This window comes from Mustela nivalis, assembly GCF_964662115.1.
Source record: "Mustela nivalis genome assembly, chromosome: 18".
NCBI lineage: Eukaryota > Metazoa > Chordata > Mammalia > Carnivora > Mustelidae > Mustela > Mustela nivalis.
Genome location: NC_139037.1, coordinates 45,401,542 through 45,429,207, shown reverse-complemented (window position 1 = coordinate 45,429,207; position 27,666 = coordinate 45,401,542). Strand labels below are relative to the sequence as shown.

General features: G+C 54.8%; 2 protein-coding genes and 1 long non-coding RNA gene across 12 annotated transcripts; 2 read left to right on the top strand and 1 right to left on the bottom strand.

The window, feature by feature from the left end:
• Positions 1–1,171: 1,171 nt before the first annotated feature.
• HIPK4 (homeodomain interacting protein kinase 4) lies at positions 1,172–9,951 on the top strand. Its single transcript, XM_082709252.1, has 4 exons — positions 1,172–2,054; positions 5,730–6,086; positions 6,869–7,717; positions 8,370–9,951. Exons 1-4 carry the CDS (start codon positions 1,590–1,592, stop codon positions 8,547–8,549), a joined length of 1,851 nt encoding a protein of 616 aa, XP_082565378.1. The 5' UTR covers positions 1,172–1,589; the 3' UTR covers positions 8,550–9,951.
• PLD3 (phospholipase D family member 3) lies at positions 9,600–27,648 on the bottom strand. 10 transcript variants are annotated; one of them, XM_082709256.1, is made up of 13 exons: positions 27,381–27,525; positions 19,968–20,030; positions 16,862–16,953; positions 16,681–16,755; positions 16,444–16,586; positions 15,775–15,958; positions 14,373–14,493; positions 14,136–14,263; positions 12,731–12,931; positions 11,307–11,446; positions 10,758–10,923; positions 10,209–10,308; positions 9,600–10,099 (listed from the first exon to the last, which is right to left on the bottom strand). In XM_082709256.1, the coding sequence occupies exons 3-13, from the start codon at positions 16,886–16,888 to the stop codon at positions 9,912–9,914; spliced, it is 1,473 nt and encodes a 490-aa protein (XP_082565382.1). In that variant the 5' UTR covers positions 16,889–16,953; positions 19,968–20,030; positions 27,381–27,525; the 3' UTR covers positions 9,600–9,911. The 10 variants fall into 10 exon arrangements, with proteins under 10 accessions (XP_082565382.1, XP_082565385.1, XP_082565379.1 ...); XM_082709259.1 differs by lacking the exon at positions 19,968–20,030 and having other exon boundaries at positions 27,425–27,648; XM_082709253.1 differs by lacking the exon at positions 19,968–20,030 and having other exon boundaries at positions 27,381–27,587.
• On the top strand, positions 18,215–21,210 carry LOC309852513. The gene is made up of 3 exons (XR_014305226.1): positions 18,215–19,198; positions 20,175–20,247; positions 21,009–21,210. It is a non-coding gene; the product is annotated as an uncharacterized lncRNA (long non-coding RNA).
• Positions 27,649–27,666: the final 18 nt, after the last annotated feature.

Below are 27,666 nucleotides of genomic sequence, written 5' to 3'. Positions count from 1 at the left end.
CCGGCCGTGCCCTTGAGTTGTCACACACCCCTGGCTTACTCCAGTATCTTCTCCATTAAAGCTGACCTCCCCTGGGTCACCACCTGGTCACGTGCTCTTCATCCCCACAAGACATGGCAGGAGTGACTTATACCTCTGGCGCACACTCTTTGCCCAGCCCTCCCCTCCCCCCATTTGGGGTTTCCCTCCCACTACAGCTGACCTGTCAGTGTCTATGGTGACTTCTCTATGGCCATGCTGAGGACTTCCTCTGTCTCCCTTGTCCTGACTTCTCAGGGTCCCTTTCTCCTTTCTGAACACTCTCTTCTCTCCTCCCCACTCCCCTCTCTCCTCATGCCCCTTGGGCCCTCAGGACTCTTGTGGGGCCCTTGCCACCTCCACCCTGTCCCCAGGCCATGTCAACCTTCCTGTGGTCCACATGGGAACCTAGTGTCCCTTGCGTGCCCCTGCTGGATGTGGCAGTGGTTCGGAGCTTAGGTCTAGAGTCAGACTGCTTGGGGTCAAAGCCTGTTGCTGGCACCCAAGTGGGTGGCCTTCGGCATTTTTTCAACTTCTTTGCATCTTGATTTTCTCTTCCATAAATGTTGCTATTAACATGTATGCATAAGGACGGGTTAAGGCTTCTAAAGCACTCTAGACTTGTCTAACCTGACATCAGCATCTGCTCCCCCAAGGTGTTCCTTATCCATGTCCCTGTTCCGGGGGCCATCCCTGAGCCCTGGGCCTTGTTCTGGATGGTTCCCTCCCTCCCACCAAACTATCGGTCCTACAGCCTGCCCTCCTGGCCACCAGTCTCATACACCAGCCTCCCCCCCGCACCCCCTGATCCAGGGTCCAGGCCTCCACTCTTGTCCCCTCCGATCCAATCTTATTTGCTTGATAGCTTTCTGACATTTAAATCTGACCCTGTACTCTCTTGCTCAGAGCCCTTCTGTGGCTTCCCAGGGCCCTCAGATAGCTGAGTCCAAACTCCTTAGCCTGGCATTCAAGACCTTTTACCAGCTGGCCTGGCTTGAGCCACACCCCTCCCCCCATGGCATCCACTGGTAGGGGCAGGTGTTTGCTCACATGGGGACACACACACACACACACACACACACACACACATATCCCCCAAGCTCTTCACCTCTGTTTAGGAATGTCCCAATCCCCCCTGCCAGAGGTCCGGGATTGCACTTCCTTCTCTGTCGACCCTTCACCTGGCCAGCCCTCCAGGATTCCGATGCTGGGGTGGGGGAGGGGGCTCCACCGGCCACCCCACCCCCCATTCCAGCCTGGGGCTCAGGTCTCCAACAACAGAACCAGAGCCACTCAGCAACGCTGGAACCCATTTGGGGGGGCCTGGGGCCCCTCGTCCCAAGCCAGGAGGGCTTCGGGGGAGGGGTGTGGCCCCTGGCGGACTGGCAGTGTGGCCCAGGGCGCTGGGGGGTGCCAGGGAGGTGGGCGTGAACCTCGAAGCAGGAGGCACGAGTGCGGTTCTCTTTCCCCCGCTGGGGGGGCCTCAGAGCCGGTGGCGGGCCGGAAGCCTTCGAAGGCAGAGCCTGTGGGGCAGGGGCGGTGGCAGGGCTGTGCCCGGGGACCGGGGCACCATGGCCACCATCCAGTCTGAGACCGACTGCTATGACATCATCGAGGTGCTGGGCAAGGGCACCTTTGGGGAGGTAGCCAAGGGCTGGCGGCGAAGCACGGGGGAGATGGTGGCCATCAAGATCCTCAAGAATGACGCCTACCGAAATCGCATCATCAAGAACGAGCTGAAGCTGCTGCGGTGTATGCGGGGCCTGGACCCCGAGGAGGCCCACGTCATCCGCTTCCTCGAGTTCTTCCACGACGCCCTCAAGTTCTACCTGGTATTCGAGCTGCTGGAGCAAAACCTGTTCGAATTCCAGAAGGAGAACAACTTCGCACCCCTGCCTGCCCGCCACATCCGAACGGTTACCCTGCAGGTGCTCAGAGCCCTGGCCCGGCTCAAGGAGCTGGCCATCATCCATGCTGATCTCAAGCCCGAGAACATCATGCTGGTGGACCAGACCCGCTGCCCCTTCAGAGTCAAGGTGAGTGGGGCTGCCCCAGTATGGCCACATCCCTCCTCCTCGTCTTCTCCGAGCTTCCCCCGGCCCTGGACACTTTCCTGTCGCTAATGTCTCCCGTGTCCCCCACTCCCAGCCTTGAGTGTCTCCCCTTCCCTGCCCATGATGCCTCTCCCCACCTCCTGGCCCTAAAATCCTCTCCACCTCCCTGTCCCAATTCTGACATCCTCTCTGTCCCAGATCCGAGACCTGACCTTCCTTCTCCAATTCATAGTCCAGCTCCTCTGGCCTGGCCCTGTCTATGTAGGGCTGACATTCCAGGAATGGGGAGGGAAACACAGTTGCTAAGATAAATGAGTCAAATGTGGTATGTGAGTGAGAAGGAGAAAAGATAAAGCAGAGAAGAGGAGGATGTGGGTGGGGTATTGATTGGCGGTGGCAGTGGTGACCAAAATTGTATACATGGCCATCAGGGAGACCTCGTTAAGATGACATTTGAGGAAGGTCCCAAAGGAAGGAGGCAGTCATGTAGACATCTGGGGAAAAGCATCTGGGGAGAAGGAAGAGTTCATGCAAAGGCCCTGAGGTAGGAGTGATCTGAGTATATGTGTTTGAGAAGCACCCAGGAGGCCAGGGTGAGAAGAGAGAGGAATGGGACCAGGGATGTGACAGGCTGGGACACACAGGGCCTCGAGGACCACAGTGAGGACTGGTTTTATTCCATGTAGGATGGGGCCACAGGAGAATTCTGAGCAGAGAGAGATCATGATTCGGCTCAGGTGTTCCCAGGGTCCCTCTGGCTGCGTGAGAGCAATAGCCTGTGAGGGTCAGGAGCAGGAGGGCAGTGAGGGGTGGCTGCTCCCCGCCAAGTGGGAAGCCCGGGTGCGGGGATGGAGTCGGGGTAGTGGGAGGAAGGGACACGGTGGGTATTCTAGGTAGGTACAGGATTTGCTGACTGATCTTATGTGAAGTATAAGAGATGACTTGATGGGAAAGGAGAGCCTGATGGCCCGAGCGACTGGAAAGATGGAGGCGCCATTCTTCGTCACAGGCAGTTCATTAACAAATATTTCCTGGGGACTCCGGGTGGCTCAGATGGTTAAGCGTCTGCCGTGGGCTCAGATCATGATCTCCAGGTCCTGGGATCGAGCCCCATGTTGGGGCAGCAGGCCGTAGGGGGGGTGGGCGTCCTGGCTCAGCGGGGAGCCTGCTTCTCCCTCTGGCTCTACTGCTCCCCCTGCTGTGCTCTGTCTCTGTCTCCCTCTCTCAAATGAATACGTAAAATCTTTTTTTTTTTTTTTTAAGATTTTATTTATTTATTTGACAGACAGAGATCACAAGGCAGAGAGGCAGGCAGAGAGAGAGGGGAGGGGAAGCAGGCTCCCCGCTGAGCAGAGAGCCCAACACGGGGCTCAATCCCAGGACCCTGGGGTCATGACTTGAGCCAAAGGCAGAGGCTTTAACCCACTGAGGCACCCAGGCGCCCCTGAATACATAAAATCTTCAAACAAAAACCAAACACTTACTGAAGACCTCCTCTGGACCTGACCCAGGACCTGACCCTGCGTTGGGCACACAGAAGCACCTCTTATACATGTCACAAGCTCACTGGACTCCCCCAACCAGCCCCAGCTCCTCTGCCCTGGACCCCCACCTGTGTCCCCCATCCCAGCCCTGGCCCTCTGTCCACTTCTGAGCTTGTCACTGTCTGGTGAAGGGTCTGGACCAGGAGCGGGCAGGGCTGTGAAGGCAGGACCAGGTCAGTTGTGGCCACTACTGTGTCCTCAGCATCTCCCGGCACAGTGCGGGGGCGGAGTCAATGAGAAATGAAGGTCAGAGTCACAGGGAAAGAGGCAGGCAGGAAAAGGCAGATCATTTTGCCCTAGGAAATGGAAGGACAGAGCCCCAAGGAAGGAAAGACTCCCACAAACACACCAGGAGGCAGACAGGACGCATCCACAGCACCTGGCTGGCATTGGCCCTCCTTCCTGGTCTGTGGAACAGATGAATGAATGGATCCCGTGGCCGCCAAGTGCCCCAGGGCCCTCACGCTCTCAGATTCAGGCCTTTGCCGCCCACACTCAGAGTGCAGGTTAATAACCCTCCCATCATCCCACCTTCTGCAGACAGAACACGAGGGAGGGCTGAATGAAAAGCAGAGAAACTCAGAGGGGGAAACTGAGGAAGGGGTCCAGAGAGTCTTAGAGATTCAGAGTAAAAGTGGCACAGGGCGCCTCCCAGCGACATCAGGAGAGAAAGATTTTCAGCCTTCCCCTCCATGTGCCTGATGATGAAGACGGAAGAGGGTGGGGCTTCCGGGAGGTGTCTTCCCAGCCAGGACATAGAGGTAGAGACACAGAGAGATGAGACATCAGGAAGCAATGAAGAGGCAAAGAAAGAAAGAGCGATACAAAAAAGAGGTAGAAGGAAAGAGCATGCCAGGGACATAAGGCCCCTCATTCATTCATTCATTCATTCTCTCCTGATTGCGCCCCTAACTGTGTGCCGGGCACTGTTCTAGGCACCTAGGGATGCAACAGTAAACTGACAAAATCCCCAGACTGGCGTCCTAGCTGGATAGAGAGACAATGAACTTGACTGAATGGTAAAACATATAGAATGTGAAATGGTGTTAAGAGTTCTGGAGAAAAACGGGTGGCTCGGTGGGTTAAGCCTATGCCTTGGGCTCAGGTCATGATCTCAAGGTTCTGGGATCGAGCCTTGTGTCAGGCTCTCTGCTGGGCTCTGCTTGGTGGGGAGCCTGCTTCCCCCTCTTCCTCTTCCTGCCTCTCTGCCTATTTGTGATCTGTGTGTGTGTGTCAAATAAAGTCTTAAAAAAAAAAAAGTGCTGGAGAAAAGCAGGGATCCAGGAAGGGGGATAGAAACCATGGGGGATGGTGTTTTTTTAATAGGATGGCCAGGGGAGGTCTCACGAGTTGACTTTTGAGACCTGAGATGAGGGACTCATGTGGACACCTGGGGAAAGAGATGCCAGGCAGAGGGAACAGCTAGTGCAAAGGCCCTGTGCTAGGAATGCGTCTGGCTTGTTCAAGGGACAGTGAGACACCTGTGCGAGAGGGGAAGCAGGAGGAGCTGAAGCCAGAGAGGTGATGGGTGATGGCCAGATTGCTCGATCCTTGGCGACCACCATGGGAAAGTTGACTTTTATCATAGGATGATAAAGCCATGCGGGGATTCTGAGTAGGGGAAGGATGTGATCAGACTCAGGCGCTCACGGGATCCGCAGGGGCATGCATATGACTAGTGAACTGGGGTGCAGAGGGGAGGAGCAGGGAGCCCATTGAGGAGGTCCCCACATCAGCCTCAGTGGGAGATGCCCCAGGACAGGGTGGCATGGGGTGGGGGGGGAGCCAAGGCTGGGGATGGGGAGGCTGCCCAGTCTGGATCCCTTCAGAAGGTGGAGCCGACAAGATTTGCTGATGGACAAGGTGTGGAGTGAAAGACAAAGAGAGGGGTCCTAAAGTCATACGTTCTAGTGGTTCGAAACAGAGAGACAGACACACAAAACCAGAGACAGAGACGAGTAAAGGCAGTGACATAAACAAGAGATAAGGACTAACAGATACAGCGACAGTCAGATGGCAGGGGCAGAAAGACACTGGTCAGAGCCACAGGGGAGACCCTGATCGGTAGTCGTCCCCCGCCCTCCCGCCCCCCCCCCCCCCCCCCCCGCCGCAGGTGATTGACTTCGGCTCAGCAAGCATTTTCAGCGAGGTGCGCTATGTCAAGGAACCATATATTCAGTCGCGCTTCTACCGGGCCCCTGAGATCCTGCTGGGGCTGCCCTTCTGCGAGAAGGTGGATGTGTGGTCCCTGGGCTGCGTCATGGCCGAGCTGCACCTGGGTTGGCCCCTCTACCCAGGCAACAACGAGTACGACCAGGTGCGCTACATCTGTGAGACCCAGGGCTTGCCCAAGCCCCACCTGCTGCACGCCGCCCGCAAGGCACACCACTTCTTTAAGCGCAACCCCCATCCTGATGCCAGCAACCCCTGGCAGCTCAAGTCCTCTGCTGACTACCTGGCTGAGACGAAGGTAGGCTGAGGTGGGTGGGGCAGGGGGGAGGGTGTGGGGCAGGCGGGGTGAGGGCTGTTCATGTGGGGGCTGCTGCACCGAGAAAAAAATCTAGGCTAGACCTCAGAGAGGACTGGAGATTAGAGGGTCAGCTCAAATCACAGCAAGTGACAGCAAGAGAGATGTGGGTGAGACCCAAGGTGGCACTGGAAGTATATGGCGGCTGCTCTGAGTTTCCTGGCAAAGAGGGGTCGACAAGCTAGTGTAGCAAGCTGGTTGGACCACCTGGAGGCCTGGTGGGCTGGGCTTGGTGGTGTGGCCCACAGCAGCAGGAAGGATCTGGATTTGACACCAAGGAGGGACTAGAGGTTGAGGGCCATCCCTCTGCTAGTGGCTGGTTGGGGCTGCACCCATCGCTCCAGAGAGGACTGGAGGTCTGAGGGAGAAGTGAAACTTGGCTCAGTGAGACTCTGGGTGAGATGGCAGGAAGACCAAAGGGCGTACTCTGGTAGGTTTCCTGCAGCAGCAGGAGGGCTCTGGGTCAGACGAGAGGGGTTCCGGCCATAGGGAGTGGGTGTGGCCCTTTCCACAGCAAGAGAGCTCCAGATCAGATCCTGGGCAGAACTGGAAGTCTAGGTTTGGGTGTGTGGGCTTCACGGCCGCAAGAGAGCCCCGGACCAGACTGGAGGGCAGACTGGAAGCTGGGGCCGGGGATGGCGTGGTCATACGTGGGCCCCACAGCAGGAGCCGGAGAGCCCGGACTCGGTGTCGGCCCCATGCCCACCACCCCCATGTCCCAGCAGGTGCGCCCCCTGGAGCGCCGCAAGTACATGCTCAAGTCACTGGACCAGATAGAGACCGTGAATGGCGGTGGAGCAGCCAGCCGGCTGACCTTCCCAGACCGCGAGGCGCTGGCGGAGCTTGCCGACCTCAAGAGCATGGTGGAGCTGATCAAACGCATGCTCACGTGGGAGTCGCACGAGCGCATCAGCCCCAGCGCTGCCCTTCGCCACCCCTTCGTGTCCATGCAGCAGCTGCGCAGCGCCCACGAGACCACCCGCTACTACCAGCTCTCCCTGCGCGGCTGCCGCCTCTCGCTGCAGGTGGAGGGCAAGCCGCCCACGCCTGGCGTGACAGCCGTGGAGGATGGGCCCCCCTACTACCGGCTGGCCGAGGAGGAGGAGGCCGTGGGCATAGGCAGCGTGGTGGGCAGCGGGCCCTTCTTCTGCGAGGAGAAGGCGCCGGGCATGCAGAGGGCCATCGATCAGCTGGACGACCTGAGTCTCCAGGAGGTGGGACGCGGGCTGTGGGGCGAGACCCGAGCCGACGCGGTTCCTGACATGCTGGCCCCACTCAAGGCCGCTGCTGCTAGCCGCCGGGTGCCCGACTCGGGCCCCGAGCCCATCCTGGCCTTCTACGGCAGCCGCCTGGCGGGTCGCCACAAGGCCCGCAAGCCACCCGCGGGCTCCAAGTCAGACTCCAACTTCAGTAACCTCATCCGGCTAAGCCAGGCCTCCCCTGAGGACGAGGGACCGTGCCGGGGCAGTGGCTGGGCCGAAGGAGAGGGCCGTGGGGCCTCAGCCGAGCCGCCCAGCCTCCCACAGCGGGATGGGGATGGACCAGACGTCAAGGATATGACTATGGATGCTGATGTAAGCCCAGTGGGCCTGTAGGGTGTGGGTGGTTCTGGGATCAGGGCCTTCCCGAGCTCCGGGATGGCGGGGACAGGCTACAGCTGGCTCAGGGTTCAACACATACGAGTCCGCTCTCAAGATGTGACAAGGTTCAGCAAACACTAACCCACACTCAGAATATGATGAGGATTTGATATGGCTCAGCATATACTAACCCGGACTCAGTATATAACATTCAGCACATACTTACCCACCCTTACAAGGTGGTGAGGCTCAGCACACACTGATCACTTCAGGATAGAAGGCTCAGCACACACTAACCCACATTCAGGATAGAAGGCTCAGCATACACTAATCCACCTTCCTGATGTATAGAAAGTCAGAATGCATTTAGTCCCCCTATAGGAAGTGATAAAGGCCCAGCACTCAGAACAAGGCCTTAGCAGGGGCTCAAGAAGTGACAAAGCCTCAGAGACCCTAATAGTCCCTCAGAACACATTAAGGTTTCTGCACACAGTTTGAGCCCCTAAGTTGCATTTGGGATCTACAAAATCACCCTGGGGAAGTGACAAGGGTTCAGCTGGGACTGGAGAAGAGTCCAGGAGGGGCAGGCTGGTGGTTCCCAAGGCCAGGGGCTCCTTGGCTGATGGTCCTTTCTTCTTCCTAACAGAGGCCAGGCCCTGAGCTCTTCGACCCCAGCAGCTGCCCTGGGGAATGGCTGAACGAGCCAGACTGGACCCTGGAGGGTGTCAGGGGACCACGGGCTCAGGGACTCCCAGCCCGCCACGCTCACCCGCATGGTCCCTCCCGGACCACCAGCTTTCTGCAGCACGTCAGTGGGCACCACTGATGGTGACCCCACCCCTGCCCATCACTGGGGGCTATGCTAGTGGGGCTGGCATCCCCTCCTGAGAAGCCATTTCCTGAACCCACAAATTATTCTTACAGAAAGATAGTTATCCAGAAATCCCCCAATACCCTCGCCCTGGTGCATGCCAGCACATACCCCCTAAACACAGGAGGGCCTTGGGGTCTGGCCCGTCGCCTCCCCCTTCCCCCCCGGGCCAAAGGGACACAGGAAGGGGGCTGCCCCCGCTGGCCCTGAGCATGCCCTCAGCCCTGCTGCCCTTGCCCATTTCAATAAAGAACTGTTCAGCAGCCCTGTCTGAGGCCTGGACTGGAGCTGGGGTGGGGTTCAGGTTGGCCGCCCAGGGCCCTGCTCTCCGATGCTGAGCCCTGTTGGCCCCTGGCTCAGGTTGGAGGCTGGGCTGCCATCACACTGTGAGGGACAGGCTGACCCATTCCCTGAATATGCTAAGCGTTTGGCACGTGAGGATCCGTCCACAGAACGTTCCCAGTGTTTAGCAGGTGCCAATCCGAGCTTGCCAAATGCCAAGGTCTCATCTGTTGACCTGCCCTTGCCATGTGTATAGGCTTGGCATGCCCGCACCGCTGCTTGGGTCATGGCTAAATGTAAATTCCTGTGGTGGTCATCAGTTTATGCTTGGTGCACCCTGAGGTGTTTGGACCTGCGAGGCCACCCTTGGGAGCCGGTGATGGTCCGGCACGTCCCCATCTGGGAATGTGCCAAGTGTGTAGTGCTCACTACCCTGTGCTGGCTGCGTGAGGCTCAGCTCACGCCAGGCTGTGTGGTCACACACTACATGCTCAGCACATACTGGCTCATGGGCATCGCACACTCATGCCAGTCCCATGCTGTGTGCTCAGCACATGCCAAATCCATGCTAAGGGCCCAGCACGTGCTGTGGCCTCAGGACCTGCCAAACCACGCTGGTAATACGCCGAGGTTTCTGCCAACACCAGGTCTCCAAGAGAGGGGCATGCCGGCTGTGACCTACCCGACGCCCCACTTCACATCACTCAGGTCCGGCACAGACAGTACAGACAAGTTATTTACTTATTATAATAACCTGGAGCCCTCTTTGCCCTGGAAAGGGGGGTGGGCCAGGGGGCCAGGCCCAGCATGCACCCCCATTTCTTTGGGGGCTGATCCCTCCCCCAGCTGGGCTGGTCCCAGGGCCATAGCATCAGGCCGGCAGGGACCAAGATAGAGGTGGGAGAGCAGGGGAGAGAGCCAGTGGAGCCACGATGGGGCACACAGAAGCAGGGGCACAGGGACAGGGGCCAGGACCCAGGATGTCTGGGTCCACAAGGGCCGTGCAGGCCTCGGCCTGTCTGCCGGACCAGGACCTCACAGCAGGCGACAGGCATTGCCCACACTGTCGGCTGAAGTGTCAAGGTCATGGCTGTATGGGGAGTCCCAGTCCCTCAGGAAAACTGCCTCCAGCTGGCTCCTCAGGCCGCCCCGCCCATTCTGCGTCACCAGCAGCGAGGTGCCCGCTGTCTCCGTGAAGTAGCTGCCAGACCAGTTGGAGGTTCCTGGAGTTGGGGTGACGGTGGGGATGGGGGGAGGCAGTCAGAGAGTCAGAGCCCAGAGCTGTGCTCCCCGCTTCCCCTCCTGCCCCCTGGGGGCGCTTGGGATACTCACCGATGTAGGTGGCCCGTTCCGTCACCATGTACTTATTGTGGTTGACGCGGGCGTACGGGATTCGGGCCTGGCTCTCATCCGCGGGGACCACGAAGAGTTTCTGAGGGGGCGGGCAGAAAAGGAAGGAGCGTGAGCTGCAGGGTAGGGGTGCAGAAGCCCTGGGGTCTGGGCTGGGGTATCAGTAACACCCGCTGAAAGGGAAGACCCAGCTGCCTCCCTTGTCATTCCTTCTTGTGTGGCTCCTATCTGTCCCTTAGTTCTCGCCTCAGATGTCCCCTTTCCCAGAAAGTCCTCGTCGACCCCCTCCCCCAGGCTGGGGTAGAGGCTTCCTCTGGGTCCCCCTATTCTGGCCACAATGCCACCTCCGTCAGGGCCCTGCCCCCTCTCCTTGGGCCCCACCATCCTGGCGCGACTCGGGATTTCCCTATCACGGCACGGCCCCATCCCTCAGGGTCAGCCCTGTCAGGTGACAGGTGAGCTCCAAGAGGGCTGTGCCTTCAGTATTGTTTGGCACTAGGGCTGGGGGCTGGGTGTGTGGTGGGTGCTTACCACCTGGACATCAGAGTGGGTATGGTTGTCACGCAGGGCAGCCAGGGAGAGCAGGAAGGCCCGCATGGACGGCTCAGAGTGTCCCCAGCAGCTGATCAGCAGGCGAACCTTGACACCCCGCTCATAGGCAGCCCGCCGCAGCCCATCATCGATGGCGGGCCAGAACCTTGGGGACGGGGTGGAGAATTTGGAGGGCAGCTTTATTTAAGGTCTTCCCCTGAGCGTCAGGGAGCCTGCTCTAGCTTCTAAGCACTCTTAAACCCCAAGAACGCCCTACTCCTGGCTCCCAGTCCTGCCCCCAAGCCACTCATCCTGTCTCCAGCCCATACTCCCCGGCCCCGCCCCCAACCCCAGGATTCTCAGCCTTTTCTCTGTCCCCATTTTCTGTCTCAAGGGTTTAGACCCCCTCTCCCTGTCTCCTCTGCCTCTCGCTGTGGCTTCCCACCATCTGTCCCTTTGCCTTGGTCCTGCCTGCTTTCTGGCCTGGTCACTCCCTTTCCTGCTCACGGTGGGTCCCTTTCCTGAGCCCCATCTGCGAGGCCGCTGTACCTGCGCGGGTGGGAGAACTCCATGGTCGGCAGGTAGTTCATGACAGCGATGTAAATAAAACTCCGGGCATTGTCCACTACGTTGAGCAGAGCCTTCAGATCCGGGGTGCGGCCACTGGGACACAGTGGTGGGGGCGCACTCTGGGTGGGGGAAGGAATAGTCAAGACACGTGTCTGCTAAGGGTGCTGTCATCGCGGACCCCATGAATGCACAGTTTGTCTCAAGCCGGTCCTGTGGGTCTCACTGAATCCTACAGCCTCCATGAGGGGGCGGGGTAATTGCCATATCCGTTTTACAGGCAAGGGAGCTGAGGCTCATAGAGGGTTAGTGGCTTGCCTAAGGTCACACAGCTGACAAATGGAGCCAGGATTTGCACCCAGGCTGCTTGGCTCCAGAATGTTTGCTCTAACACAGGGGTTCTAGACATAAGGGCTCTGGTCCAGCAGCAATGGCATCATCTAGAACTTGTTAAATTTGCAAATTTTGGGACTTCGCTGCACACTGCCTACTGAACCAGGGTACAGGGGTGGGGCTCAGGAATCTGGGTTTTAACCAGTCCTCCTCATGCTTCTGGGGCATGTTCAGGTTTAAGGACTTCTCCTGTAATCATCTGTGTCCCCGACTTGCTCACAGCCCGCACAGATGACACTCCTCACGTGCCATTCGACACCAGGCTCTTTACCCGCTTCCCTCCCTCGTGACAGATGGAGCAAACTCAAGCTCTGAAGGGGAAGTGGCCGTGGGGGAACCCTTAGCCTTCTGTGCAAGACCAATGGTGAAAAGGACCCCAATGAACCACGTGTCCCTGCGCCCAGGCCTTTTTGGGCCCCCCCCAATGACTCTGGGGTTGGCCAGGTAACTGGCGCAGAAGGGGACAGAAGGGGACCCAGATGGGCCACTCCAAGGGGGCCATATCCAAGAGCTGCAAATAGCAGTGCCTTGCTCCCAGAGCTTAGTATCTGCCACAGGCCAGAGAACTTTCCACGGTGGCAGAAACGTTCTATGGCTGCACCATTCAACATGGCAGCCATTTGCTCCCTGGGCCTACCCAGCACCTGAAACGTGCATCTGTGCAATTCCGGAACTGAACTTTGAGCAATGTTTAATTTCAACTGACTTAAAAGGGCAAAGAGCCAAATGTAGCTATATTGGACTGCTTGATAGCGCAGAGCTCCCCCAGGGGCTCAGTGTGCATAAACCCTAGCTGGACTTCCCCATTAGCCCTAAAGGTTGCAGATAATTTTGACAGCCACCATGTAAAGGACACTGAGGCCTGGGGAGATCAGGACATAGTCTTGGTCCCAAAGCAAGCAGACTGAACAGAAGTGAGGGGTTGGGACCCTCTTCCTGCCCCCCTTCCCACATCACTGGGTGGGGCTGGACAGAGACCGTGAGTGGCCTAGCCCCTCCCTCTAAAGACTCACCGCCAAGTAGGCCAGAGCAGGGGTTCCATTGAGACAGATCTCCATTGGTGTCTCCTGATTGTAGCGGGTGTCATAGGGCCGGGGCCAGGTAGCCGGGATGGAGCTGCCCGCCTGGCCCAGGTACCAGTAGGCCTCGAAGATCTTGGTCAGGTCCCGAGCTAGGCAGCTGCAGTTGTACATGACCACTCCTAGCTCCTTGACCTGCAGGAGGGCGGTGCTGAGCTTTGGGGTGGTGGCCTGGCGCCCACAGGTGACAGGAACACCTACAGCCTTCCGCCCCCCTTCCTGTCCCTGGCCCCTCAATCTCCCCCTATCTTATCTGTCCCTCAGGCCCCCGTCCCCCCACCCCCTGCCACCACCATCAGAACTAAGTTCTAAAACGGGCATGAACTTGACTCGAGGCTAAAGTCTTGCCAACTTTTGATGAAAGTTCCTTGGTTATTCTAAAGAGCCAGGTTTCTTGAAGCTTTGCATATGCTGTTGCTTCTACCTTACACAGAACAAGCTCCTACTCATTCTTAGATCTCAGATGACAGCCTCCTCCTCCAGGGAGCCTCTCTGGACTGCCCCACCTGTGTCAGGCATTCCTCTGGGCTTTCACATTCCCTTGGGTTTCCCTCAAGTCTGTCTCTGGTGACACTGGACCAGGAAGGCAGGCACTGGGGATGTCTTAGCCATGGCTTTGTCTTTAGCATCTCCTCACAAGAGCTGGTTAGATTAGGAGCTTGGGATGTATTTGTTGAGTCTATAAATGATCACTGGCTAAGCTGTACCTTCTTTCCTGTCTTGCGCCAATCCTGCTTCAAGCGTCTTGTGAGTTGTCACCTCCTTTGGAAGACATTTTCTGATACTCTGGCCTGGATCCCCCATCCTGGCCCTGACCCTGGTGACCAGCCCGTCACCACACTGGACTGGCAGTTCCCATCGCTTACCACCATGTCCTCAGCATCCCCCGGGACAGGCTTGGGCTTAGAGCAGGCACTCAAGGAACTGAATAATGAAGGGCCAATCAGTGGACAGGGCCTTGAATGCCTTGCAGTGGGGCTGGCAGCTGTCATCAGGGATCAGATCAAACCCCAGGCTTCTAAGAGCAGGGGAAGGCTGGATTTGGGGGGAGGCACCCCAAAGAGATGCAAGTCGCTGTATTCACCATATTCCCATAAAAACAGCTGAGTCATCAGGGCACCGAAGCCCCCAACCACCAGAATGAGGACCAGCAGGACCCAAGGGGCTTTCTGGGTTGGGGGGGCAGCAATGAGCCAGCCCATGTGGGAGGGAGGAAGGAAGTCACTTCAGAGACTGGCCAGAGAAGACTCTGGGATTGAAGAGTGGTACGGGTGGAGGCTGGGGGCCCCATGGGGCAGGGAGCCATCATGGAGGGCAGCTAGGCAGGGTGCAGCCAGACCTGGGTCAGGGAGCGCCAGTCCATGTTGGCACTGCCGATATAGAAGTGGGTCTGGTCCACCACCCAGAACTTGGTGTGCAGGACGCCATGGGTCAGCTTCTGCATATCCACCATGCGCACCTGGGCACCTGGGCCAAACAGCACATCAGGACCCGCCCTGGAGCCAAGCCACGCCTCCCAGCCCCTCCCCCTGCCCCATACTGCCCCCCCACCCCCCCACTGCCCCGCCCTGCTCACCACTTTGCAGCAGTGCCTGCAGGTCAGCCTGTGGCTGGGGCCCATTGGGCTTGCTCACGGTAATGCGGACCTTCACACCTTGAGGGGCCAGGGACTGTAGCTGCCGGAGGACCTCCTCACCCTGGAGAGACGATAGCTTCTGAGGGGCAGGGCCGGCCAGCTCTCTAACCCCAGGTAGCCCCCCTACCCCAAAAAGGCTGTTTTCCTATCGGGTCCCAATTTGCAATCAGGAGTGAACAGGCTTTCCACTCGTCAGCACGCCTAGGGATGGCTTTACAAGCTTTTAAAATCTTTCATCTCTTTTAATTACTGGGGCTCTGGGCCCTGCCAGGGCCTCCCGGCCACTCCTGTTCTGCCAGGGACCTTCCCAAGATCCTGCCTTGGAAGCATCAATGCCCAGCACTGCGGGGGACTTCAAGCAGCTTGCAGGATATTGGGAGGCACGGCACAGGCCGGAGGGGCCGGGAAGGTACAGCCAAGGGTTCCCTGTCTCCTCCTATGACCTGGCCCCATTCTAAGCCCCTACTCCTCTGAACTCACCGATTTCTCACCACTCTCATGGATGGGGCAGGGCTGAGTATAATCCCCAAGGTGCGAAGGAAGGAGAAAACGGGAGCTGGAGAACTCAGGGGCAACGTGGGATTTGAACTCACTCACTGGTTCCCTATGGCCATGCTTGATGCTTTGAGCCACTCCAGTGGGATCCAGCAGGGAGTGGGCGCTCCTATCACTTTTACTTCTGTTAATTATTTTTTTTTTAGGCAGTGCTCAGGGAGACCCACAGTTTTACTAAATGTTAACCCCACTTCTGACAAAAAGAGATAGCAGGGGGAAGATAAAAGGAGGGACAAATTCAGCGTGTTTTGCAAGGAAGAGGTTAGTTTTCTGTTTTTTAAAAGTGTGCCTGTACACTGTCACGAGGATATAAAACAAATGCTCTGACCATGTCAGATGCTGCGTGAGGATCTGCCTGTTTTCTTCTCAGAAGGGCAACTGCTATGTATTGGCCCCATTCTACAGATCAGGAAACTGAGGGCTTGAGGGGGTGAGGCATCCTGCCCAAGGTTACACAGCTGAGCAGTGGCAGGCTGGCTTGAGGCTGGGCTGTTATTCACTCTGCTCCTTCCATTTCTTTGGACGACAGGGTTTGGGGCAGCTTGTGGGGGAGTGACATCAGTCAGCCTAATCCCTTGTAGGCAAACCCACAACCTGACATTCAGAGGCTTCCAGATGACTGTGACAAACGCCTCCGGTCCAGGGGACCATGTGAAGACAGTTGCGTTCAATCACCTGTGTCCCACTTGCTGTGTGAGATGTGCCTACCCATGTCCCAGGCTGCTGGGGTGCCCTCTTCACTCCCTCACCCCCACCCCCACCAGCCAGGGCCCAGGTTACCAGGTACCTGCTGGGCAGAGGGCTCCTGAGTGTGGGTGTCGTTGTTGGTGAGGGTCCAGTAGAAGGAGGCGATGTCCAGAGTGCTGTGAACACCGGCGAGCAGGCCCAGCCAGGCCTGGCTGGTGGAGGGGTTGCCCGTGGAGGCATTGGGGAAGTCCAGACCTTCGGGAATGCTCTCTACCAGCACTGCTCTGGGGTGTGAGGGAGGGTGGTATCAGCCACAGGGGGCCAGAAACAATCAGCTGGAACCTGTGTCTGCCCACAGAGGATGGAAGACGATATTGTCTGTGTGTGCCCATATTCAAGACTCTGTGTGTCTCTGTGTCTGTCTGTCCAAACATACAGAAGGAAGACCATGTATGTAGACACCTATGTATGTGTGTGTGTATGTGTCTGTCCACAAATGTGATGGAAGATGCTGTGTCTGTGTGTGCCTGTCTGTTCATAGATCTGGACAGAAGATGATGCTGTGGGTGTCATGGGAACAGTGTTGGGGGAAGGGGCTGCGGGTGGAGGGAAGCCCGTGTGACAGGGCACTTGGGCGGCTGTGATCACCTCCGACTGGCACAGGGAGTGGGTGTGGCTCTGTGCAGGCCCTGCCCCGTGTGTAAGAGTCCTCATGGGAGGCTTGAGACAGCTCCTCCCCGGCCCTCCAAGGTCCCCCTCCCCAACTTACTCGCAGGGGTCATAGCAGGGGGCTGGACGCTGGTTGGGTCCAAAGAGATGCAAGTCGCCGTATTCCCATAGAAACAGCTGAGTCATCAGGGCACCGAAGCCCACAACTGCCAAGATGAGGACTAGCAGGACCCAACGGGCTTTCTGGAGGGAGGAGGAGGAGGCGGCGATGAGCCAGCCCATGGCGGGTAGCCCAGCCCATGCCGGAGACAGGCAGGGGGTGGTGGTGGGCTCCTACCTTTTCTGCAGCCTTCCAAGCCTCGATCTCGTTCATGGGCAGCTCGCTGGCAGGTTCCTCCGCAGGCACCTTCAGCTGGGGGATGGGGATGGTAGAGGGGGTGAAAGGGCAGATTGATGGGGTGTCTGCCCTCCACTGCACCCAGCCCCATCCCACTGGGCTCCTACCCAGGTCCACCTACCTCCTGGTACATCAGTTTAGGCTTCATCTTGCCAGGCAGCCAGGGGACACGCCAAGACCAGGCAGGAAAGTGGGTGTGTCAGGGTCTCCAAACTGTGGGGAACAAAAGCTGGCACTGTGGGGGTGCTCTGGGCCTTAGGGGAACATCACAGAAACCAGATTAGTCTTGGGCTCATGGGATCCACTGGGTCTCCTTGTCTGCGATCACGGGGGCCACTGGCATGGGGCCCGCCACCCCAAAAGGAGGAAGCTGACCGCTGGTCAGCAGGGATTTCGAAATCCCTCAAGGTCTAACATCTAGCTTTCTTCCCATCAGTCTATGCTGCCCACCCTGCCCCCCTGAGCGCCCACGCGGCTCCTCATTAACGCTCAAGCTGCTCATTAGCATCTTCGCTTCTCCGAGCGCTCATCTAGACATTCCCCAAAAGACAACTGTGGATGGGGTCAGCGGAGCCCCAAATCTTTGCCTGGCTTTTCACCACCCAGAAACCACCCAGGGAGCATTTTCCAGGTGGCTGCCCTGCCATCACCCACAGGTACCCACCAGACGGGTCAAGCTGGGAGCTCGCGACTATCGGGAACTCACCACCAGTCCCCAGCCCATCCCCCTAGCCGTCTTCCTCCACCTTACCCCGGAGGGGACTCGGCCTTACCCCGCTGGCGGCAGCTGCTACCTCCGCGGGGCCCCAGCTACTGCCCCAACAGGCTGAGCAGGGGCGTGAGGAAGGAGGGGGCGGGGCCAGACGGAGCTCCGCCCGCTGCAGCGGGGAGTCTGCGCAGTGCGCAGACCGCCTCGGCTCACCGCAGGGAAAAGGGGGGCCGGGGTCCCCCAGATACGGTCGCGTCAACCTGGCCGGGTGGGTAGAGTACGTGGCTGGGGGATGGGCTTTGCCACCCGTCCACCCCCCCACACACAGAGCCCCAGTGTGGGGCAGGGAGGCCGCGGGTAAAGAGAAAAAGGAACCCCACGTCTTTCTTGTCTACAAACCTTGTGAATTTTTGTACCATGGGCATGTATTACCTAGTCAAAAATAAATAAAATTAATCGTTAAAAAACGTATAAAGGAAATGTCAACTATACTAAAAAAAAAAATTTTTTTTAAAAGCCTTATAAAATAAAATGGAGAGCTCAGGATTGAATGATACGATTTCTAGATGAACAGAATAAAATCAGCAGAAGACACAACCCAAGCTACGGGGTGAGGGGAAGAGCAAGGTGGCGGAAGGAGACGGTGGGTTTTCTGTTGGAGTCTGTTTGGATAACAGTATTTTATTTCTTTTAAAAAGCCAACTGATTATATATATATATATATATATATATATATATATATATATTATTTATTTATTTGCCAGATCACAAGTAGACAGAGAGGCAGGCAGAAAGAGGAAGGGAAGCAGGCTCCCCGCTGGGCAGAGAGCCCGATATGGGGCTGGATCCCAGGACCCTGGGATCATAACCCTGAGCCGAAGGCAGAGGCTTTAACCCACTGAGCCACCCAGGCGCCCCAGCCAACTGATATTTTGATAGGGATTTAAAAATTTTGGTTTCTGAAATCCAGGCTCTGGCTGGAAGGATAAGCAAGATTTGCCATTTCACATCTCATATCTCCCAAGAAGGATTTAAGACCACCACTGGGATGAGCCCCACACCGGGTTCTCTGCTCAGCGGAGAGCCTGCTTCCCCCACTCTCTCTGCCTGTCTGCCTACTTGTGATCTCTGTCAAATAAATAAATTAAAAAAAAAAAAAGACCACCTCTGGAGAAATGAATTGAAGAACTCTTCCACGCCCACCTTCCCCGGTAAAAAAGGGGGGCACGCTCTCCCCTCCGTCCACGCAGGAAGTCAACAGATAAATGCAGAAAAGGCTTGGATCATTGTGAGAATTAACAGCGTCAGAAGTGGTTGCCTCGAGACTGGGATCTAGGGTGGATGAGGACTGCTTTTTTTTGCATGCCTATTTTCTTTTTTAAAATTGTGCGATATAAGCGACTTACAGAAAAGCAGAGAAAAAGTAATTCTCCGCAGGTTAAGGAATAATTATAAACGAACACAGGTGTTGCGGCGTCCCACCGCCATGCGTAGGCATTACCCTGATTTTAAAAAAGAAGAGCGGAAAAAAAGAAAATTCCAAAAGGGAGCTAGGTTCTCTCCTCACAGGAAGATCCAACCTAGATCTGAAAGGATAATTTGGAAACTCCTTCCCCCACAAAGTCCGACCCCAGACTGGCAAGGGGAGAGCAGAGCTGGAGCCCCACCTCTTACTATAAAGGAACAAATGCGGATGGACCAAGTGGATTCAGCAAGTGGCAAAAGATCAAGGTTATTTGGAATTGAGAGGTCAGCAGGGGAAGCAGAGGCTAAGTCTCAAGAGGTGGCTGACCGCAGGGTTGCTAAGTGGGGGAGGGGAGGAACGGGGCAGGAAACAGTTGCCTTTTATTAACCTGCGAAGGCCTTGGTGAGAAATGTTTTATTTAAGAATACAGGTTTGGGGCGCCTGGGTGGCTCAGTGGTTTGGGCTGCTGCCTTCCGCTTGGGTCATGATCTCAGGGTCCTGGGATCGAGCCCCGCATCGGGCTCCCTGCTCCGCGGGAAGCCTGCTTCCCTCTCTCTCTCTCTCTCTCTCTGCCTGCCTCTCTGCCTACTTGTGATCTCTGTCTGTCAAATAAATGGATAAAATCTTTAAAAAAAAAAAAAATACAGGGTTGGGTCGGTAGAGCATGCGACTTTTGGTCTCCGGGGGTCATGGGTCCGAACTGCACATTGAGGGTAGAGAGTACTTAAAAACAAACAAAAATCTGCAGTTGGAACAGCAGGTGATGTAAAATTAGGGAAGAGAAAATGAGCAAAACGGAGCGAGAGGTAGGGCATGGGGATGGAAGGAATGGGATGCCCACTAACGCACCAAAAATAGGAAGAAGATAGACGGTGTTTGTTCAAATTGTTAGCGACTTTTTGGCTTCCAACTTGTATAGTGATTATGGGTCTAGTAACAATGCTTTTAACTTTAACTTGTTATATTTTTATCAAAATACCTCTATGGTGTTTAAAAAGAAAACTCGTGCTGGAGAAGCGGTTTAGACTGTTTAGATTGCAAGGCTGTTAATACCTGCGGTTCTGCACCAGATGCCTGATTTGAAGACGAGCTGCAGCCCTTATGTGACTGTTTGACCTTGAGAAATGACAACATTTAGTTGTTGCCATTAGTTTTCCTGTCATTAGTTTTCCTGTCTGTAAGATGGGCATGGTAACAACAGTACTTACTTTCCATAAGGCTGTTCATTAATTTTACACATACTTAGTATCTGTGTACCAGGTGTTGTTTTAGGCGCTGGAAGTACCGTTGTGAACAAAACAGACACCAGGCAAGACAGACAAAAAACGAGATGGTGAGTGAATTATATGTTAGAAGGTAATAAATGCCATAGAGAAGCAGGGCAGGGGTAGGGGTGGGATTGTTTGCAATTTTAAATAAGGAGGTCGAGGGGTGCCTGGGGGGCTCAGTTGGTTAAGCGTCTGCCTTTGGCTTAGGTCATGATCCTGGGGTTCTGGGATCAAGCCCCATGTCAGGCGCCCTGCTCAGTGGGGAGTCTGCTTCTCTCTCTTTCTGCCTCCCCCGCACCCTAACTTGTGCTCTCACTTGCTCTCTCTAGTGAATAAATTAAAAAAAAAAAATCTTCAATTAAAAAAAATTAAGGGAGTCTGGGAGAGCCTCACTGAGAAGGGGATACCTGAGAAAAAAAACTTCAAGGAAGGGAAGGAAAGAGCTACAAGGACTTCTTAAGGAGTGTTTCAAACAGAGGGAACAGTCAGTGCAAAGGCCCTGAGGCTAGAATGTGCCTGATGTGGGTAGGGAAGAGCAAGGAGGCCTGTGTGTCGGTCGTGGGGTGGGCAGGGGGGTGGGAAAGAGAGATGCGTCAGAGAGCTGATGTGCAGGGCTGCCTGGACTGCAGTGAGGAGGACATGTTCCAAGCAGAGCGGAGACATGATCTGCCTTGGGTTTTGCAGTTGGTTGAGTGGTGACCTCAAAAAAGATACGCCCAACATGGCCATAATCTCTGGAACTTGTGAACATGAACTTGACTGGAGAAAGGGTCTTTACAGATATAATTATATTAAAAATTTTGAGATATCATCCTGGGTTATCTAGGTGAGCCTGAAATCCAATAACAAGTTTCTCTTAGAGACAGAAGAAAGAGAGAAGACCACATGACCAGGGAGGAAGAGCCACCAGAATCTGAGAGAGGCAGGAATCCCCCCACAGAGTCTCAGGAGGGGATGTGACTCCACCAACACCTTGATTTTGGACATCCCGCCTCCACTACCATGAGAATAAATTTTGGTTGTCTTAAGCCACCCTGTTTGTGATTTGTTATAGCAGCAACAGGGAACTAATACAGGTATCTGCCGGTTCCCTCTGGCTGCATGGGGCACGTGTGTGTGTGTGTCCTGAATATACAAAATTTGAGAAGTGACTCCTTTGAACTAAAGGAATTAATATCTTTCAAGCATACAAATGGACACACAAGAGTTTCTCAATAAATGTGATTGTGTTAAGGATCCTGACAGTCCCCCCCCAAAAAAAGAAAGAAAAAAGAAAAAAGAAAAAGAAAAGCCCCTCCCCCCACCAAGGCAAGATGCTTGCTTTCCATTGTAGACTTCTAGGTACTTTTTTTTTTTTTTTTTTTAAATGCACTTCTTTGGAAATGAAATTATGAGGCCCAGGCTCTTAGCTGGAGTGCCCCCTTCTCCACATGTTTCCAGAAAAAGAAAGTTTTCCTCCATATCCAGCATCCCGGTCCCCAGGTCCCTTGGGGGCACAGGGCAAGGTGATATTGAAGGTGGACACGGAAAGCTGGACTGATTGAGCCAGGCTGACAGGTGCAGGCATTTCCCTCAGCTCAGCTCCTGCGTTCCCAGGAACCTGGAACCCCCATTCAGGTTCCAGGGCAATGCCCAGGCTGGTCCCTATGCTCTATTTCTTTGATGGTAGGCAGCATCTCTGCCAGCAAGCGCAGCCCTCCCAGCCCCAGGGATATGCCTGGCCCCTTGGCTTACATGCTGCCTGCCTTGGGGTGTGACACCACAGCCCACAGAAAAGGAGGAAGCAAAACCCGCTGGGTTTCTGAGACACGTTCTGGTCACAGGTCCCTGAACACCCCACCCTTGGCTGGCGGTCGGAGATGTGATCCCTCCCTCATAGCAGTGCTTTAGATCGTGGAACTCACGGTTCAAATCCCACCTGTCACTCTTACTGAGTGACCTCAGACGTGGGACTTTATTTATCTGAGCCCTGTGGGACTAGCTATAGAATCAGGATCATCTCCTACTCATCTGTGGGGCAGAGGCTGAGGGATCTCTGAATGGTTTAAGGGGGTGGGTCTTGGAGTTCCTACCACCCTGGGTTCTGATCTCAGCCATGAGTAGAGGCTCCTTTTTCTGAGCCTTACTTTCTTCCTCAGACCAATGGGGAGACGAGTACATTAACCTCACATTTGCTGGGAAGAGTCAATGAAGCCATCCACGCAGACAGGCAGACAAGCAAACCCCCGAAACAAGTTTGCTGGTGAGATCTGTGTGTCCCTTAGCACTGTATGCATACTTTTATCGCAGACAGACTTATATGTCCCTTAAAAAGCTTAGTCTGTGTTTGGTGTATTTCTCTACTCCCTGGTGCCCAGCACATCATAAGCACTCCATGAATGTTTCCTGAAAACAGAAGAAGGGGAGCAGGAGAGTGAAAACCTTGGAGCACAGACTTTCATAGAGGTCTCTGTAGACCTAGTGACATTTGTTTTATACACAGTGATAACCGGCATGTGCTCTAAGCCCAGAGCAGATGGGGAGGTAGATTATGGCCTTTCCGCCCAAGAGTAAAGTTCAAGGTCAATTTAAGGTTGATTCAAGCCATCAGAGAGAGCTGCTGAAGCACCAGACAGAGAACACCACAGGAAACATTTACATATAGATTTTCCATATGGTTCAAAACAGAAATGTGTTTAAAAGGAACCGATTTTCAATTGATTGTGCAAACCATTTTGAACTGATAAATCAGTTGTCTGAGCTCAGGTCCACAGAAAACAGAACAGAGCACTGGTTTTATCAACTTTGGTTGGTTGGTTTTTAGCAGTAGAACTTTTATTTCAAAGGACCCCTAGCGCCGGTTTCCGTAGTGTAGCGGCTATCAAAGGACCCCTAGAAGGGGCCCTTCATAGAAAGAGAAGATGCTTGGTCTGAAGAACAATTAAATGGGTAAAAAAACTAACAAAACAACAACAAAAGAAACCACATCATGATTGGTGAATATTTCTGAGTTGGAACTCAAAATAATCTAAGCTAGTTTATCCCTGCTCAGAATCCCTCTGTGGCTCCCCACTGCCCTCAGGGCAAAGGGTAAACTTCTTACCATGTCCTCTAGGGCCCAAAGCTGTCTCCAGCTCTCACCTGTTCCCTGAACTTCAGCTTTGGAAGTCCCATGGCCTTCACAATGCTTCTCCCCAGGGATTCCCAAGCCCCTCACAACTACCATGTCCCCAACTGTCCTTAAAATCTCTCCCAAATCTGTTCCTCTCCTTGGTCCCCACTTCAAGAATAGCTGTCTTATCCATCCCACAGGTCTCGGTCTGTGTGCCACCTCCTCCAGAAAGCCCTCCATGATTGTCCCAAAGCCCTGGGCCTTATCCTGGACCCTCCACAACTTGTCTACTTGATCTCCTAAGGGTCCCTCCCACACACCCCTTTTCTTTCTCCCTTCCATGGCCTTGACCTGCCCTCTCCCACCTGGGTCCCCACTTCTGCCACCTCCTTTGGTTCCCAACCTCCACCAAACCCTTCCAGTCCCCCCTCCATCTGAGACAAACTTGTTCCTCTCCTGCTCAAAAACCTATGTCCCCCACCGGCCCCTGGTGTCCTCAGGACAGTCTCAGCTCCTCACTGTGGTTCCCAGAGCTCTAAATGATCTCCCCTCAATAAAACCTTTTCAGTTTACCATCTCACCGACCTTTAGATCCCATCCATATTTAATAGCTTTCAGTTCCTTGAACTGAAACCACACTTTTACCACCACACACTCTCACGGCTGCTGCTCCTGCCCACCACACCTTTCTCTTCTCTTTGTGTGGCTTGTTCCTATCATCTCCTGTGCCCCCTCCCCCAGGAAGCCCTTCCTGACTCCTGGGCTGGTCCAGAATCGCCCCCTCTGGGTTCCAACAGTCCCTGAGCTTTTCCAGCCCAGCCCTGACCCTTCTGCCTACGCTTCCCCAATCCCAGCCCTCCAGACTGGCACTGCCTGGTGATGAGTCTGTTTGTCCCACTGGACTGTGAAACCCATGAGGGCACCAGCGTGGGGCTGTCTCTGTCACCGCTGTGGGCCCAGTACCACCCAGCACAGGGACAGCACATGGCAGGTGCTCAAGTCATTCATCTGTTCATTCAGCTACTATTTGCCCAGTGACTACTTGCTGGTAAAGCCTGTGTAGACACCGGGAATACAGCACAAAACAGAAAAATCCTATTAAAGATGGCATTCTCTGGGGGGTAGAAAATAGATAGATGAGGATGAGGGAAACATATAACATGCGCCTTGAAGAAAAATAAAGCAGGCGAGGGGCAGAGTGGCCTCACAATGGAAAATGGTTGATGTCTCAGCTCAAAAAAATAACACCATGTCACCGCACATCTGGGGTGCAAAGCATTGTTAGCCCTGCTTTTCAGATGAGGCAGTAGGGGTCAGGGAACTCTCTGCTCAGGCTGTACGGTGTCAGTCTGTCGGTATAGAATTCGAACCCAGAACTCAGTTCTGTTCAGGACACTATGATGTCGAACCAGCTCATGAACATAAAATAAGGCAGAATGTCTTTTCCTTGCTCTGCTCGCTCCCCAGAAGAGGGCAGAGCTCCTTGTTTACTGAGCCAAGCGCTGCTGGAAGCACTTTATGTATTTAATTACTCACACTGGTCCTTTTCTTAGCCCCATGTAACAGATAAGGAAACTAAAGACCCAGAGAGGTCAAGTCATGGGCACAAAAGGACACAGCCAGGAAATGGTGGAGCCAGGATTTGATCCTGAGCTGCCTTGGGGTCCCAGGTGTAGAAAGCTGCCTCTCCTGTTGTTTATCATCTGCAGATCTGGGGCTGCCAGCCACCCCAACCCAACCCCCCCATAGCACCTGAACCCAGAGGTTCATTGGCATTGTCTTCTCAAAGACTCTCCCAACATCTCCTCCTTCTCTTTCTCCCAGTCTTTGACAGGGACCTTGGAAGCTTTCTCCAAATACAAAGGATATGTGAGTAAGACAGCTCTGGCTCTCCTTCTGACCAGGTTGCTCTGGCCAATCCATCCTTGGTAGAAGTTCTGGAGCTGGGCTGCTGTTTCACATCACATCAGATTAAGTCTCTCTTCTCCAAATCTTCCCGTGGCTGCTGCCTCATTCAGGGTAAAGCCAAAGTCTTCTCCATGGCCCATGAGTTCAGCCGATCTGCCCACTCCCTCCTCTGGCCTCGCTCCACCCCTCTCCTCCCTCATTGGCTTCCTTGCTATTCCTGAAATAGTCAATGGATGCCCCAACCTCAGGGCCCGAGTATGCGCTTCCCCATGGAGCCACATCACTCTCTCCCTTCCTTCAAGTCTTTGTTCAAATGTACCACCATCTCAGAAAACCTTCCCTGACCACCTTATTTAAAACTGTAACCTTGGGGCACCCGGGTGGCTCAGTGGGTTAAAGCTTCTGTCTTCAGCTCAGGTCATGATCCCAGGGTCCTGGGATCGAGCCCTGCATCAGGCTCTATGCTCAGCAGGGAGTCTTCTTCCCTTCCCCTCCTCCTCTCTCTCTGCCTACTTGTGATCTCTGTCAAATAAATAAATAAAATCTTAAAAAAAGCAAACAAACTGTAACCTTTACTATGTATTCCCATCCCTCTTCTGACATATCATACAATCTACTTACCTGTTCGCTTGTTGTCTCTTACCCCTGCTAGAACGTAAACTCCATGAAGCCAGGGATCTCTGTCTGTTTGGTTCATTGCTGTGTCCCCCAGGACTAGCACAGTGTTGGGCATGTAGAACATGCCTAGTAAATATTTACTGAATGAACAACTTGTGTTTTTATTCCCATATTGGAGATACAGCAACTGACGCACAGGGAGGTGAAGCCACCTCTCGAGGCCATGCAACTCTTTTAAGTACGAAGTCCTAGAACCAAGGTTGGTGCCAGGGTTCCAGATCCCAGATACCCATTGCTAACCACTGTCTCATACAGCCTCTCTAAGGCAAGGTGACTAAGATATTTAACTTTCTACCCAAGCATTCAGGGTTGCTGAGGTTTGACTGCGGTGTGCTGGGACCTGCCTCATCTCTCTGTACCCCCGATTCTAGAAGTCAAGGTGATCTGGGTCTAAGCTAGCTAGTCCCCCCCACCGCCCACTACTCCTGGACTCTCATTTTGTAGGTGGGGGAACCACTCAATCCATCAAGGTAGAGAGATAGGGATGAAGTATTTACCGGAGCAAGGTTTGGGATGGCCGATGGCCCACCCCCTCAGGTGGAATGACGTGGCAGAGATGAGGACATGGAGACTGTGACGTGGGGTGGCATGGGGTGATTTCCGTGGCAGAGGGTATCATGGTACGGGGAGCATACAGATGCCATGGAAATGAAGAGGGCAGCTGGTGGGAAGAGTGACAACGATGTGATAAAGGTGACTGCTTCAGGATGAGAGTGACATGGTTAATAACATGATTAGCCCAAATCGCCACGCCAAGCTGCACACATCACAAGAATAAACTGGCAGAATCCTCAAAACCATCCTGGACATAGGTGTCCTGTGTGCATTTTACAGCTGAGGAAGCTGAGATTGCAAAGGGGTGATCAGGTGGTCAAGGTTACCCAGAGGTTTCATGGTAGAGCTGGGAGTCTGGCACAGCCCAGGAAACCGGCTCTAGTAGCCCATATGGTGGTGAGGATCTGAGAGGTGACACGGGAAAATGACGAGACATGGAGGGGAAAAAAACAACTGTAGGGCAGAGTAGCTCCTTATGGGGAAAACTAGCGTAAGGCATGGACGGTGACTGCTGGGAGCAAAGGTGATACGGGAGAATGGAGACATAAACGGTGAAAATGACGTAAGGGAAGAGAGACTGCGATTTAAGGATTTGGTGACAGAAGATGTGTGCGGGTGAACCGGGGTATGACGACGACTTATGAGAAGTGAGGACTCCATAAAGGAAAAATAGCAACAAAAGAGGGGCGCATGCGACATAAGGCGATGGCGGCATAAAGGGGGAAAGGCTGCAACGTGAGGCGGCAACGGGGGCTTAGAACAGAAGCGAATTAAGGGGGTTGACAGCGACATAAGTAGGGTGATGGCGACAGAAGTGGGTGATGACCATTCAACCCGGATGCGACAGAAGGGGAGGGATGGCTACATAAAGAGACATTGGATGACATAAGGGGAGAAATGCATTACAGAGGGAAGGACAACACGAAAAGGGTAGCAGAGGTGCCGCGCCCCCAGATCGCACAGTACCTGCACTCCAAGTCTCCCACTCCGGGACCCAGCCCCGCACGCACCTTCCAGGCTGGAGCCCCGCCTGGTCGCCCCCGCCGCGCACACGCGCACTTCGGCTGGACTGCGGGACGGCAGGGGCTAAGCATGTGCTTTTCTCATTGGTCGCGCTCCTCGCTAGCGCGGGGGGAGGGAAGCAGGCCAAGGGAGGTCACGTGACGGCTGGAGTGGGCGGGGGGCGGGGCCCGCACTCTCACTGGTGGCGGTCCGGCGAGCTAGAGCAGCCGCGGGCTGGACGACCCAGCTT